At 41.2% G+C, this 15,548-nt stretch overlaps 1 protein-coding gene across 1 annotated transcript in view; it reads right to left on the bottom strand.

The window, feature by feature from the left end:
• Positions 1-5,558: 5,558 nt before the first annotated feature.
• The window catches only part of KDM4C (lysine demethylase 4C), a 429,818-nt gene continuing 419,828 nt past the window's right edge, over positions 5,559-15,548 (bottom strand). The window contains 2 exon segments of the mRNA XM_065406934.1: positions 5,559-6,403; positions 9,341-9,433. Coding sequence (XP_065263006.1) covers positions 6,227-6,403; positions 9,341-9,433 — 270 coding nt within the window. The 3' untranslated portion in view covers positions 5,559-6,226.

The following is a 15,548-nucleotide window of genomic DNA, read 5'->3' on the forward strand; positions in this document are numbered from 1 at the left end:
ACTTTAATGTTCTTTTAACGTAGTTGGGGGAGGGGGGTTAATTGGAGGAGGGTTAAATTTCCTAAATTTTTAAAAAGGTAAACTGATAACACAAATCACATGGAACCATACTGACCACATGTGGGTCAAAAAGTAGCATTGGAAATTTTAGTTCCACAGGACAGGCCTCTGCCATTTGAGCTATCAGAGTAACTGATCACAATAGTAGTTATCCTTCAGGTGAACCAGACACTAGAGGGGGAAGAGAGAGAATTCACCAGTGGGTTTCTCAGCTGTTTGCTTACAGCAGGGGTCGGCAACCTTTCAGAAGTGGTGTGCCGAGTCTTCATTTATTCACTCTGATTTAAGGTTTCGCGTGCCAGTAATACATTTTAACGATTTTAGAAGGTCTCTTTCTATAAGTCTATATAACTAAACTATTGTTGTATGTAAAGTAAATAAGGTTTTAAAAATGTTTAAGAAGCTTCATTTAAAATTAAATTAAAATGCAGAGCCCCCCGGACCGGGGGCCAGGACCCGGGCAGTGTGAGTGCCACTGAAAATCAGCTCACATGCCGCCTTTGGCACGCGTGCCATAGGTTGCCTACCCCTGGCTTACAGCAAAGGAAAGTTGAGACTGAGGAATCCCAGATTCAATTCCAGGCTCTGGAGGGGAGTATGGTTTAGTGGTTATAGATCCATCTGCCATTATCCACCCCAGTTCCTGCCCCCCTCCTTCTCCTCGCTACAGCTCCTGGTCCCACCTCTGGCTCCCTTCTGCTCCTCACATCTTTGCATTCAAGGCTGATTGGATTTCCCCCTCTTCCATGATGCCTGGGCACCAGCAGAGTGGGCACTGAGAACACAGATGAGACAGTCTCCTTGTTGTCAGTTCCAGTGCCTGGTGTAAGTGGCCCTTGGCAGATATGAAGAGGAATTGTTGGAAAAGTCCTGTTCAGCCGTTGCAGCCCTGGCATGGTGCATGCACAGCCATTCTGTTGGGATGGCGTATGTATAGTCCCATTGAGAAATAGCTGCGTGAGGAAGGAGCATGGTCAGTGCAGATGGAATCTTCTGAGACTTGAGCTGCCAACCACTAACAAACCGCTACTGATGATGTTTGAATTGTAGTTTTTCCATAAGTTTATAGCTTAGCCAAATTTGGGCAGATTTTTATGGGGACAGCAACAAGCACATCCTTGATCCCATGGCAATCCTCACCTACCCCATATTTCAAGTCCCTGTTTTAAAGCACAGATGCTCTAGACCCTCTCAATTAAATGGTGGCAAGATTTTAACATGGACAAAACAATGTATTTTTTCCCTAATCTTGACCTTGGAAAAGGCTGAACTGTTTTAGGTTAAATGTTACAAAAATATATGCCTGAGGCAAACACCCAGCATAGAGATTTGGGCATAGTTAAAAGTAACTAAAAATAGCATTTCAAAATGGAAAGTGGTGACAATCTTAACTGTAGGCACCCGAGCTCTGCCTATAATATCTAGCTATATGGGGAATCCTTGAAAGTGTAATGTGGTCTAGAGTTTCATCTGTCTGAATTTGACATGGCATTCTTTACATATAGATGGCAAAGCCATAATTGAGTTGCTGGTATGAATATCATCCCAAATAAGTGCCAATAAAATATTTAAACCACACCCTATCATCACATATTCTGTATATGCTACATGTCATAGAAACCCCCTTTTTAAGGGATTTAGAATAGATTCCAGGGAGATGGATTGGTAATGTTCAAAAGTGCATGATAAAAGTATTTATTACATGGCTCTGCAATTTTTCATACAAATGTCACCTCTCCCTCTGTATGTGTGTGTGAGATCTCTCTCTCTCTCTCTCTCTCTCTCTCTCTCACACACACACACACACACACACACACAACTGCTTTCTATTAAAATACAGCCTTCACTGGAATGGAACACAACAGCTGTTTAACCGAACCCAAACAGAGCAACACATTTAAGAGTTTATGGCAGAAAGAATATTGCATTTATTGGAATTAGGGTGACCAGATAGCAAGTGTGAAAAATCAGGACAGAGAGTAGGGGATAATAGGTGACAATATAAGAAAAAGCCCCAAATATCGGGACTGTCCCTATAAAATCGGGACATCTGGTCACCCTAATTGGAATTCCAGGGGGAATTATCATATGTGCTTTCATACCATATCTAATTTAAAGGATTGACTAATCAACCAGAACATTTAGTACCATGCCAGCTGATCATTGAAGCAATATTTGGCTTATCAGTATTTTTTTCTCACTTTCTCTTCCGTGGAGAGTATCACAGCACATGAAATCAGGAGGGCTGTGTTTGTGAAAATGAGGGAAGAATTTGTCCCATTATGTTTTAAAATATTGTTTATAAATTCATATGAGGTCATTGTACTAACTTTTCTGTGTTTTAGAACACAAGATAGGAATTATATACAGGCTTCCAAATATGAATAACTTCAGGGGGCTATATATATATTTCTTCTTTTAATTGTAATTTTCAGAGTGTTGTAGCACAGCATGGTACTGTATATCATATTGTTACTAAAAACCATTGGTTGAATTGCCCTATCATGATGATATAATGCAAATTGGATTAAACAGAAGTCATCTAAAATTAATAAATGAAACATTTAATTTGATCACGCCTTGAGTATAATTTGGGGAATCACCACCTTGCTACTAAAACACTGTCTTTTGCAAACCAGCATAAATCCAAGTACAGCACACTTCCCTGTTATTCATGAGATGGATGTGAACACAACCATGAGTAAAAGCACAGTATTTTTATCACTGTCTGTCAAAACACTGCTGTTTATGTAAATATATGCCCCATACCCGGTATTCAGGATTCTTGAACATGTGAAGCAATTGTTCTATGTCTCATCTATTGAGAGGATAAAAAGACAGTAGGGACTAGTGTCTAAAACAGAGGACTGGGTGCCTCAGCTCTTAGGTTGTACAGCTAGCTCTGCCACTGGTACAAAGGTATAATACAGGGAAGACAATCACCTTTCCTCAGTTTACCCATCTTTAATACTAATATAATATTTACACGGGTGCTGTGAGGCGACATTAGTTTGCAAAGTGCGTTGAGATCCTCAGAGGGGAGGCACTATATTATAATCATCATCATCATACTGTGCATTCATATAATACCTTCCATCTGAGGTTCATAAATGAGTGAAGTCTCACAACATCCTGAGATGATGATTATTATCTCAATTTTACAGCTGGGGAAACAGACGAAGATTAATGCCAACATTTTCAAATTTGGGTGCCTAAAGACAGCACCTAAATCCATATTTAGGAAGCTAAATAAAAAGGTTCAGAGTTGCTGAGTCAACTTAAGTGCCTGGGCCACTGTCACACAGGAACCAGAACCCATATCTCCTGACTCCCAGTCCATTGTTTTTAACACAATCTTCTTTCCTATCTGTGCAAAGCAGTATCATTATTGTAAAGCTAGTATGGAGAAATGGTCTGATTTCCAGATCTGAAGAACATTTAACACATACCATCTCTATCCAAAATTCCCATACAACATTATTTTTTTCATTGCAGAATCTTCAAACTATCCATTATTGTATAATAAGGAAGTCCCAGGATCTCTGGGTTATCATCACGCTATTCTTTCTTTAAAGTTACAGTGTTGATTTATGCTTTCTGAAATTAAGATAATTATATTTCAGATTCACTTTCTTTAAAGCAAGAACAAGGAAGACAAGATATTTTATATAGTTGACAAGGCCCGATAATTCTTCATAAGACTTCCAGGACTTTTAGAGTAAAATCTGTTGCAATCCCAGGGCACAATAGAGAAGAAACAGGCAAATGATGTTTTTTAAAAATAATAATTGTTAGTTCCTGCAGATCAATTTTAATCTGCAGATCTCCTTTACAAAGGAAGAGATGCATCATGACACCCAGTTCACAGAAGTGGGGTGAATTGACTGAAGTCACACAGCAGGTTAATGCAGAGCTAGGCATGGAACCCACATGACTCCTATCCACCCACACTTGCTCACACTGGCCTTTCTAGTAGCTGTAATTTCACAATGTACTTACGCATTTTAAGATTTTATTGTCTCATGAAACTTCACGAGGGCTAATAAAATCATTCTTATCTTCTAATTACACCTCTACCCCGATATAATGCTGTCCTCGGGAGCCAAAAAATCTTACCGTGTTATAGGTGAAACCGCGTTATATCAAACTTGCTTTGATCCGCTGGAGTGCGCAACCCCGCCCCCCCGGAGCACTGCTTTACCGCGTTATATCCGAATTTGTGTTATATTGGGGTAGAGGTGTATATGACAAGACTGTACATAATGAAATGGCTTGTCACCTGCATTTAGCTCTTGACAAGTCGAAGACAAGCCTGCTCTGTGTGGCAAATGAGACCCATGTACTAGTAGTTTTGCTTTTCCTTCAGATCTGCCAAAAAGAGCTCTGATGTTTTGAAATATGCCAGGCAGCACTCACTAAACCCTCCAACCTCAAGAGAAAGCATTCTCAATTAGAAATACATTATGATTGTCACAGCTAAGCAATTTCTTAGAGACTAAAGGGATTTTTAGTGATTTCATGGTATAAAAAAAGCAGTCAATGTAACACACAAAAAATTAAAATTCCTACTGAGATGTCATGCAGTAAATGAAAAGATTTAGCTGTCCAGTCATACAACTAAGAATAACCTTGCAAAGGATGCAGTGAAACTAAGATATGTGCTTCTCAATAGCAAGGAGCAGGTTTGTCACAAAGTGTTTTTCCAGGCCCATGTACCCAGTTATAAGAACATTTGTAAATAGCACAATGAAAAACAGCAGCACTCAAGATTAAATTGGGTTCTGAGAGTTTTCTTCCTGCGGCAGCCAGTCAGAAATCCTGCTAATGGGCAACTTACACAGAACAGATTATGTCATTTTGATAATGCTTCCTTTTGGCTTTACACGCGCCAGTGTTTCTGGCAAATAGCAGAAAACCCGAATGCATTTCCAGCCTGTCTCTACAACCTCTGATAAGATCAGCATCACAAGACAGAGGGGAAAATAAAAAGATACAAGACCATGATACAGTGTTTAATCAATTATTACATCAGTACGGAGTCTTGTGTAACTACAGTCTGCTCTGTTCATGAATTTACATGTGTATTGCCAGTGATTTGTTTCATTCACACAGCTATATAGATGGGTAATCACATCAGCAGACACAAACATTAGTAAGCAAAAGGGCATTTATTTTTAAACACTATTACATTTGCCAACTATTATTTAAAAAGGAAGACCATATTATATTAGTTCAAAACTATCCTGTTAAGCATATATATTTAAACTCTAATTTTACAAACACATAATGAAATAATTTTTATTTTACAAATAGCTATTTTAATAAGTATTATGAAAAACATGTTTTAAAAATAATTGCCAAAATCTCCCTCTTTAAATATACAACACCCCCCCCCCCTTGCTATTCTGAAGATTTCTTCCTTGGAAGCCAAAAAATATCTAAGTCACACTGAGTCCTCATCAAACCCTACTGAGAGCAGTAGTGATATAAAAAGGTAAAAGCACTGTACAAAGTACGCAAGTACAGCATTTATAGGTTTTAATACTGTACACGCTTGCATTTGTTTTTAAAATGTTTTATAAAAACTCCTATTTTAAAACAAAAAATTGAATGTTCTTCCCTGGCTGTGGAAAATATACAAGCCATTGTAATCCTATCCTGTTATTAAAACTTTATGGTTTTCCAGAGTGATGGGGCAGATATTGTGGTGAGAATTTTTATCATCTTTACTGGATGCCATATATTAAGATTTTCCTAGCAGTTGATGCTTCTCTCATAGAAGTCGATGGAAGTTTTACCACTGACTGAAATGGAAGCGGGACTGTATTCCAAGTTTTCTTTGGCATGTCATTTTGCAGTGCCTCTTAATCTCAGTTTCCTCCAATCCATGATGCAAAATTAATACACAGCCTTTAATACATTAACAAGAAAAATCAAATCTGGAGAAATTTGAAATTAACATGGATAATTGTAGGGGACTGTTTTAAATGTTTACTGGTAAATTCACTGAAAAACTCAGAATATTTATTTTAGCCAAAAGTGATTTAATGTAATGAAGGGATACAATCTTCAAACCAAGCACTGGTGTATTCTGTATGTTTTCCACCAAAATTTAATCTATTTACTTCCCTGTAGTGTGTGTGGGTTTATTCCTTTGTTGCTTCCTTTATAGTCCCTTCTGGCATTTCTTCTGGAATGAGCTTTTCAAAAAGGTGCGGTACCCAGGGTCATCCACGTATTCATTCTTAAACCGGGAACTCAGGACTCTCTGTCTCTTCTTCTCTCCCTGGATAATATCTGCTCCATAAAATGTGTCTTCAAATCTCATGTCGGAGGCTGTCGACTAAAAACAGACATTAATTACCTCTTCAGTTTCACAGAGGAAATCACAATCTGACTCCCTCCAGGGCAGGGACATGAAAGCACAGGCACCTTTGGTTTAGACAAACTGAAGACTATTTCAGGGACTAACCCAGAGAATTACACCGTTATGAAGTCATCAGTGCTTCAGAACATGCAGTTTTATGATAGTGTTTCTAGGAAAATCCATTCATGTTAGATAAATGTTGAACGTATTTTTTTAAACTCACTTTGCAGTGTTTAGTTCCACGTATTTGTGGGGTTTCTTAAAATTCATTTGACTGACTCTAGCTGTTGGATTTCATTGTGTCAAACGATCACAGAATCACAGAAATGAGAGATGGGAAAGATCATATTGGATTCAGTTCATCCATCTGCCAGTACAGGTTTCTTCCCAACAGTAATGTATATTATCCAGCATTTTATCCAGTCTAGTTTTAAATGTAAGGGACTGTATGATGCAGACTATTAAAAAGGTGCCCTGTACAATTGCATGGCTTGTGTGGATAGGGATTCATGAGTTCAGCCGGTGCTGGAAAATGTAAAAAAAAAACGAGGGCAAAAACTGAAACGGCAAATGTCTAGCTATTGAAAAAATAATGACAGTGACAAATGACAGGAATTTTAGGGCCCACTGCTGAAGCCAGTAGCAAAACTCCCATGAACGTCAATGGCATGGGATCAAACCCTTTAAGATGAAGAGATCATCATATATCCCTAGTGGTTTAAAAGAAAGGGTGGAACCAACATTATAAACCATGGGACTAGTCCTGCAAGGAGCTGAGTAACCTCTGACTTGAGGGTACTCAGATGAGTTCCAACTGAGTTCCACTGACTTGTACATCGAAGATGCACTCAGCACCTTGAGTACTGGGCTGTACGTTTGTGAAGCCCAAGTTAACAACAGGGAAACAGCATCAGGCTTCTCATCAATAGCAACCATTTTGTTTCTGGAGTTTGTTTTATTTAATAGTCTAAATTTCATGTTTTAAAATAATACTTAATTCCACTAAAAAGTTAATGGTGTCACATGCAAAAGTAAAATATTGATCTATAAAAATGCCACTATTTTAAAAGAATAGCAAAAACCAGCCACATCTATATTGTTGTTCTTAGTCAAGTGCAACAATAAAACAGATTTACAGTATGTCTAGTTAATTCTAAACTCCTGTTACATATACTCTATAAAACAACAAGAGGTAATGGGGCCTTTTCTGAATATAATGAAAAACAACCAATTGTACTCACCCAGGTGGCTTGTTTTTTTTTTTTTTCCAAGAACCATCTATCTTAAGCCTTAGCACACTGAAGGACGAGTGTACTCCTCTGAAGTAAACTGCCCCTGAGATGCGACAGTCTAGAATATTTGACTTCTGAACGTTCCTGCCAGAAGGAGCTCTGCTCCTCTCCATTCTTATTGCCTTCTTACTCCCCTCTTACTCTCCTGAGTGAGATAAGCCACCTTCCTGGAAAAGCACTTCATAGCAAAGAGACAACCTCATCCTTCTCTGCCTCTCCCCAGCTGCCACTCCCAGCTCCCCTCTCAGACATGGTGCCAGCTCCATGTCACTTCTTACCCCTACCGCACCTTCCAATATGTGCCATGCACATGCTTCAGGCTGCGGCTGAGAACTCGCAACATGGAGAAGCAGCTCACGTCAGGTGGGCATGCTGAGAAAGTAGTGGAGGCGAATATAAGGTCAGGATTTGCTTCTCCAAAGAATCCTGACCTGCCTCCATTTTCCAGCTGCAACAAACCCTCCCTCAGCCACATCCCAGAGCCCTCTGTCTGATTGCCCCAACCTCGCTTAAATAGACATTCCCCAGGTGACCCCCGCCTCTCATCCCCTGGGAATCACCTAGTTTCCATATGGTTAATCTCATACAATACATGTGAGAGTAGGGACGGTATGTGCAAGTACACATCTTTATAGCAATAAGAAACACACGGTGCTGCTGTTCTCGTTTACAGATATGTTCACATTATCTTTAAATACAATATGGATATTTTATTCATTAGCTGTTGAATTTAAATATTATACGATTTTTTTAGTCCGTATGCTTTCATTTTACATGTTAAAAAATGACTAACAGTTAGCTAGCAGTGTATGATTTTGAGTGGACTGCTGAGAAACAGAGCAGTGTATGTTATATGCAAATGAGAGGAAGAACATGGTGTCTCTGAGTCTGAGTATTTGACCCTCTGAGTAACTGATATAGGACTGTACATTCGAATTCATGCCAAACTTAGGTAATACAAACCTTCTCTCTCCTCCGATACCTGTATGTTGGAATGCAGCATTTCTTAGTCTTAAAAGAGTTCTGTTCTTATGGTGTTGTGTGAATTTTACATATGGTACTGTGTTGGAATAACTGATTGCTGCATACCAGCTGGAATTTATGCAGGAGCTGGGAAAGTATTTGAGAGCTTGGGGTCCAATTAAAAATCCACCGTAGTCAATGGGAGTCCTGCCATTGACTTTAATGGGATTTGGATCAGGTTCTTTGTTGTTTTTGGTTAAACTTTGTGCTTTTAGAATTATAAACTTTGAGAACTTGGAAAATATACATAAAGAGCATATATTTGATAAGGGTATGGAAATAACAGTTCATCTGTCAACACGAGATGTTCTTCCTTAATCCTTCATGCTCTGACAGATGTTCTACCAAGATGTCCCTGTCAGCAGTCAAGATGTGTGTTTGATTACAGTATTTGGCTGTATTGACAGAACAGTAAACCAGTCTGACTGGCCAGTGCACACTTTTGCTTCTTGTTTGAATTTGGATAGCCACACTAGCACTGACTCTTCACAAAAATCCTTGTGAAGTATAAAGGGCTAATTCAGAATAAAGTCACAGCTCGGTTTAAAGTCCTTTAGAGTAAATTAATATTAGAACATTTGTATTTGTAAATACTTACGAAACGGGCTTTCACTCGTTTAGGCAGCTCTTCATCTAACGTGTAGATCTCTTCCCTCTTCATTGCTATCTGAGAACCATCTTCAAACTCAACCTAATTTGACACATGGGAATTTTAGAAAAATATAAACTCATTGTTTGCAATCCTCAGGCACTCTCCAACAATAGACAGATTATCTACAGAGAGATCAAACATTTGAGTTAAATAGTTATCTATTGTTATTTATTTTTAGGAAGGAAAATAAAGAACCACCACCAAGAAACACCATGAAGAGTTAAGAGTTATAGCCATACTTCGGAAAATAATCACCAGTTAGGCTATGTCTACACCTGTGTGTTTCCCTGGGTACTTGTCCGTGCACTGCTAGTACATGTACCCCATACCCCTGCTGAGTGTCCAGATACAGTGTGCTGAGCATGGGTATATGATGTGCATATATACCCCACGCCCACACTGCCCTTTTCAGTACATGACGATAGCGCTGCCATTTCAGCGGCAGTATCACAGAGTCCTTTGTGTCCAAGGAGACACTCTGAGAACTGCCTTGTTGTGTGTTGCTGGTATTGTATGCCGCATTTTGCGATGGCAGCTCTCAATTACGTCTCCTTTCTGCCTAACTGCATTGAAGAAATGGAGCAAGTCCATGATGATGTAGTTCTGCTCCTGCGACAAATGTTCATGTGGTCCAGTACTGGATACTGGATGGAATGGGTCCAGAAAAATTTGAGACACTGAAAATGGCTGACCAAGAGGGCATATGAAAATCCACTGAGGTTACAAGGAAAAGATGTGTTGAATGCTGGCATTACCATGGTATGGCCATAGGTGGACTGTCGCTTCTGGTCCTGGAGAACCAGCATCGTGTGGTGGAACCACCTCATCTTGGAAAGCTGGAATGATGACCAGTGGCTGCAGAATTCATATTACGGAAGCAGACCTTCATGGAGTTGTGCAAGCAGCTTGCACCAATCCTCTAGCACCAGATCACTTGTTCTCAGAAACTCATAGCAGTACAGAAGCAGATGGTTATTGCCCATTGGAAGCTGGCAACATCTGACAACTATTGGTCAGTTACAACCCAGTTGGGGATGGGAAGTCAACTGTCAGAGTGGTGGTTGTACAGGTTTGCCACAATACTAATACTGGAATCTACTCAGGCATGGTTGCCATATCCAAAAGTCCCTTAAATTATAGCAGGATATCAGAAGATGGGGTTTCTGAATGGTGCAGGGGCCATTGACAGAACGCACATCCCAATACTTTGCCCACTGAAAGGGGTGAGTGAATATGTGAACCAAAAAGTTTACTATTCACTTGTTCTCCAAGACTCAGTGGACCACCGAAGTCAGTTCATGAGACTAATGTTGGACATATGGGGAAAGGTCCATGACGCCAGGGTGCTCAGAAGGTCAGGATTGTACAGCACGGGGGAGGGCGGGGGAGGGGGAGGGGAGAGGGGAGAGAAGAGAAAGGATTTTATTCCCCAGAAATGCCATGGCTCTGCACAGAGTTTCTGTTCCCACAGTTATGTTGGGGGACCCTGCATATGCACTCCTAACTTGGCTCATGAAGCTCTTTCCAACATCACTGACCCAAGAAAAAGGGAATTCATCTACAGCCTGAGTAGCTGCAGTGTGGTAGGGGAATGCCTTTGGGAATCTGACAGCTCATTGGCAATGCCTGCAAACACAACTGGATGCCAAGGTAGCCAACACAGTTTGCATGATCATGGCATGCTGTACCTTGCACAATGTATGTGAGGCTAAAAGAGAATATTCCCAGAGCTATTGGGCACAGGGCAGATCTGGTTTACAAAGCCTGTACGGGCAGCCAAATCCCACCCCCGTGCATACTGCTCATGGTTCCCAGGTGGCAAGGGAAATCTGTGATGCTATTTTCTCGTACATTGTGGAGCAGCGTAGAGCCAGAAAGTGACCTGGGAAAGTGCCGAGGGACACTATTTTGACGGTATGGTGCTGCTGAAAAAGCTCAATAGATCATTGCTACATGATTGTCCAGCGACATACTTCAGTGAGTTTCGATCCCCTACAGCCGATGGTAATGTCGTAACTGAAAGTAGACAACTGGGTGAGGGCACTCAAGGTTAACCCCTTTGGCTGCGGTTTTGTGCTGTGAAGAATGTATAGGCATTGTAACGCCATCATTGAGCAATGCTGTTGTTGCATGTTAACAACTCGGTTTCAGGCTGCTTTATGGGGAGTCATTAAGGATTGTTAAAGTAATTTAAAAACAGTTCTGTAAGGTTTTGGGATGGGCTACACACATTCCTTCTTCACAGTGTTTTCTAACATCCTTGCTCACAGCACTAATCAGGTGCTATGCATGAGTACTTCTGTGCTGCAAGTGGTGACTATTTGGTGAGGTTGAGAGAAGAGGGGTTGTAAAAACATGGTTCAGTGTCCGATATCTCTACTGTTAATTTACTTTTGTTTCCTTTGTCTGTATTGTCAATTAAGTCATTAACAAAGCCATAAAGACGGTTCAGTTAACTTCTTTTCTGTTTTTCATTCTGGTGCTTTGGACAGCAACAGTTACTTCACAGTTTAGTTCACTGTAATTAACCTTGTTTTTTTGTTTTTTTTTTAACACTAGGCAATTCATGACTGGGGGCTGAAGGTGATGTGCGAGGGACAGAATTCATTGCATTTCTTTGGCACGACACATTTACAGAAATCACAGTCGTGTGTTGTGAATCCTGCTGACCCATCCCTAATGTAGAAAAATATCACATTGATCATACTCAGAAAGCGAGCTGCACACTCAAGTGAAGTGAATGGTAACTTTTATTTACAAACGTACATCAAACAAAGGACTAAAACAGTTTGTAACAGAGACAAATTAACAAAAATAAAAATAGTACAATTCCCTGAAACTGGGCAAACATTAGTGTTTGTGGACATGTCTTCTTGCCCTTCCCCTCCCCGAGAAGAGGGGAAAAGACTGTGGAATATTGCGCGGGTGGACAAACGGAGAGGTATCCTGAATGGAGCTTGGGGGGTAAACAAAGACTGGGCTATAGGGACTGGATTGGGCTTATTGTTCCCCACAAGCGGGCTTTGGGGGGGTTCCCCTGTGCAGAGTTTTGGGTGCTGACAGAGTATGTTGTGCCAGGTATCCAGCATGCTCCTCCCCGGCAGGGGTGGTGGTGGAGTTCACCGCCTCAGGAGCAGCCTGGACAACAGCTGGAGGAGGAGGAGAAGCGGCAGGAGGAGGACGTGCTGCCTGTTCTGGAGGGAAGCAGCAGCCCAGTGGCGGACAGGCGCAAAAAGTATTCTGCCACCAGCTGTACTAGGGACTGAATGAGTGAATGGTCCCATTCCCTATGGGCATGCTCCCACTCCATGAACCGGTTCATCAATGCCTCCTCCTGCCTAAGAGCCCGATCCTCCCTTGCCCTAAGGAACTCTACTGCTCCTGACTTCTCCTGTCAATGACTACTGTGCTCCTCTTTCTCCAGGTCTCCCTCCAGGACTTCCTCTGAGGTCCCTGCTGCCTCCTCACCCTGCCCCTCATCGGTGTCCCATCATACAATGAAGCCGGTGGGTGAGGATAGAATCATGAGTCACTTCAGGCTTGATACTCGCAGCCTTGGAGAGCCCCCACTCCAGCTCATCATAGTATGGGCATGTGTCACGTTCCTCTCCTACAGCGAACGCTGGAGTCCTTCACACTCTGGTACAGGAGCCTGAAGTGCTCCATGTGCTCCCAGCACAGGAATGAGGTCCAGTGAATGCCTGCCTCCTTCAGCCTCCGTAAATCTCCTGGTAGAGGCATATGTTCCTGCCAGTATGCGTTAAGTTGTGGTCTGACCACATATTAATCAGCACATGGGCATGCTTCAAAGACCAGGAGGCAGCTCTTGGAACATGATCTGTGATCACCAGTGCTGATCAATCCAGTTCACGGGACAACTGATCTTAAATGCTCAGCACAGGTTGGTATTACCTTTATACATTTGGGTAAGGGTCAGACGGCAAAAGGATCAATGCATTGTGGGATTAGCCTTGGAGGACTATCGTTACTCATGACCTGGTGCATGCCCTTTACCCCCATCTACGCTGTACTGTAGAACGGGTACAGGGCCGTGGCACAATGGAGGCATGAATATGCCCACACTCCTCAGGCACGCCAGCTGTCTCACACTACTCTGTCCTTCCGGAACATGCGTCAGATAGGGTCAATAAGGGAGTCATGACACAACAACGTGCATCTCACCATGCATGGTCGCAAGCATAGACATAGCTTTAGATTAACATGCAAAAGGACTGCACTCCCAACATTGAAATTTGTGTATAAAAGTACAAATGTATTCGGTTAGAAATGCTAAAGAATACCAACATATACAATATCACTTTATCACACATTAAGATGTCATTATGTTGTTTATGTTTGCTTCTAATTTCCCAAGTGGTTAAAATTAATTTCACCATGCTATGTTTCAAGGTTGTGGAAGACCACGTCAAAAGACAGGAGGTATGAGTGACACTAAGGGAAATGCCAGTTAACAGAATTATATTGAATCTGATGGAATTTCTTTAAAATGCTCTGTTCAGAAGATGAAAAGCTTTATCATGCTTAGGTTTAGATTTAATCCAACATGAACCCCTTTAGCAGAAAATGAGAAAGGAAATGTAGCTAGGTGCAGGGAATGCTAAAATACTCAGCCTTCAAACCACTTATGCTTTTTGAGACGCTTCCACTCTCCTCCCCCACCACCACCATCCACCCCTGGAATCCTTCACCTATAAGAGATGAATGTCTGCTACTATCTACAATTGTACTTTGAGTTCCTTCAGAAACTTTAATTTAAAACTAGTTTTCAGAAAACGTACACAGGGCCCAATCCTGCAAGCTCATATGGCTTCAATGGAAATACCCAAATAACAGCTATATGCAGGAGTCAGGGTTGCAGGATTAGGCATAAATTATGTGAAAATATACAGTGAAATACATATACTTCTCAAAGAACCTTGACAAGAGGCACAATTAGCACAACGCACGTACAAAAATATAGGGTTTGCTGGTTCAAATTAAAATGTTGCCCTGTAGGTTTCAAATCAAAACAATCAAACAAACTGAATCTGTCAGATTAATTGTGCACAGTTGAAAAGCTTTCAGGGACTGTCCTAGAGTACATACAGTAGCAACAGCCAAGATACAGAGCTGTGAACTATTAAAATCCTTAAGAGAAGTAATTTTAACTCCATCATAAAGGACCTGGGCCATATCCTGGTATGCCGCTGAACTGCACAAAGCCCAGGGTAGAGGATGGGGTGAAAAGATGTCTTACAGTGCATCTTTACACTCCCTGATCCTACTGCTAACATGTGCAGGACTGGTCTCCATGCATGTTAGAGCAGCTTGAAGGCTGCTTGAACTTAACCCATGTTGTAAATAGTGACAAGGAATCAAAAATATACCCGATGATCAGTATGGTGCTGGGGCACTGCTATCACTGCCCCCGCCCCTGCCCCCTTTGGCAATGCCTCTTTTTCCAAGCCACTACGGTAGCACAGAGGAGAGAGGTGAATGGTCTACATTCACTGTAGCCCACCAAAGAATCACCCTGATGTTGGGGTGAGCTTCCCTGGTTCTGTTAAATGGGCTTTAGGACCAGATTATATTGGTAGTGTGGCACTGAGCAGCCATACCACACAAGAGAATCTAAACCCCATATGTCCAGTTTGAGGTATGGAGGCTCTAGCCCAGTAGTTCTCAACCAGGGGTACACGCACCCCTGGGGCTACACAGAGGTCTTCCATCAACTCATCTAGATATTTGCCTAGTTTTACAACAGGCTACATAAAAAGCTCTAGTGAAGTCAATGCAAACTAAAATTTCATACAGACAATGACTTGTTTATATTGCTCTATATGCTATACACTGAAGTGTAAGTACAATATTTATATTCCAGCTGATTTATTTTATAATGATATGGTAAAAATGAGAAAGTAAGCAATTTTCCAGTAATAGTGTACTGTGATACTTCTGTATTTTTATGTCTGATTTTGTAAGCAAATAGTTTTGAAGTGAGGTGAAACTTGGGAGTGCGGAAGACAAATCAGATGCCTTAAAGGAGTCTGGAAAGGTTGAGAGCCACTGATCTAGCTGTTCAACTGCCATAAACATTAACTGGAGTGTCTTACTTAAACTCTAGCATGGTGCACTAGAAATTCACCCTGATGTT

This window comes from Emys orbicularis, chromosome 6, assembly GCF_028017835.1.
Source record: "Emys orbicularis isolate rEmyOrb1 chromosome 6, rEmyOrb1.hap1, whole genome shotgun sequence".
Taxonomy (NCBI): Eukaryota; Metazoa; Chordata; order Testudines; family Emydidae; genus Emys; species Emys orbicularis.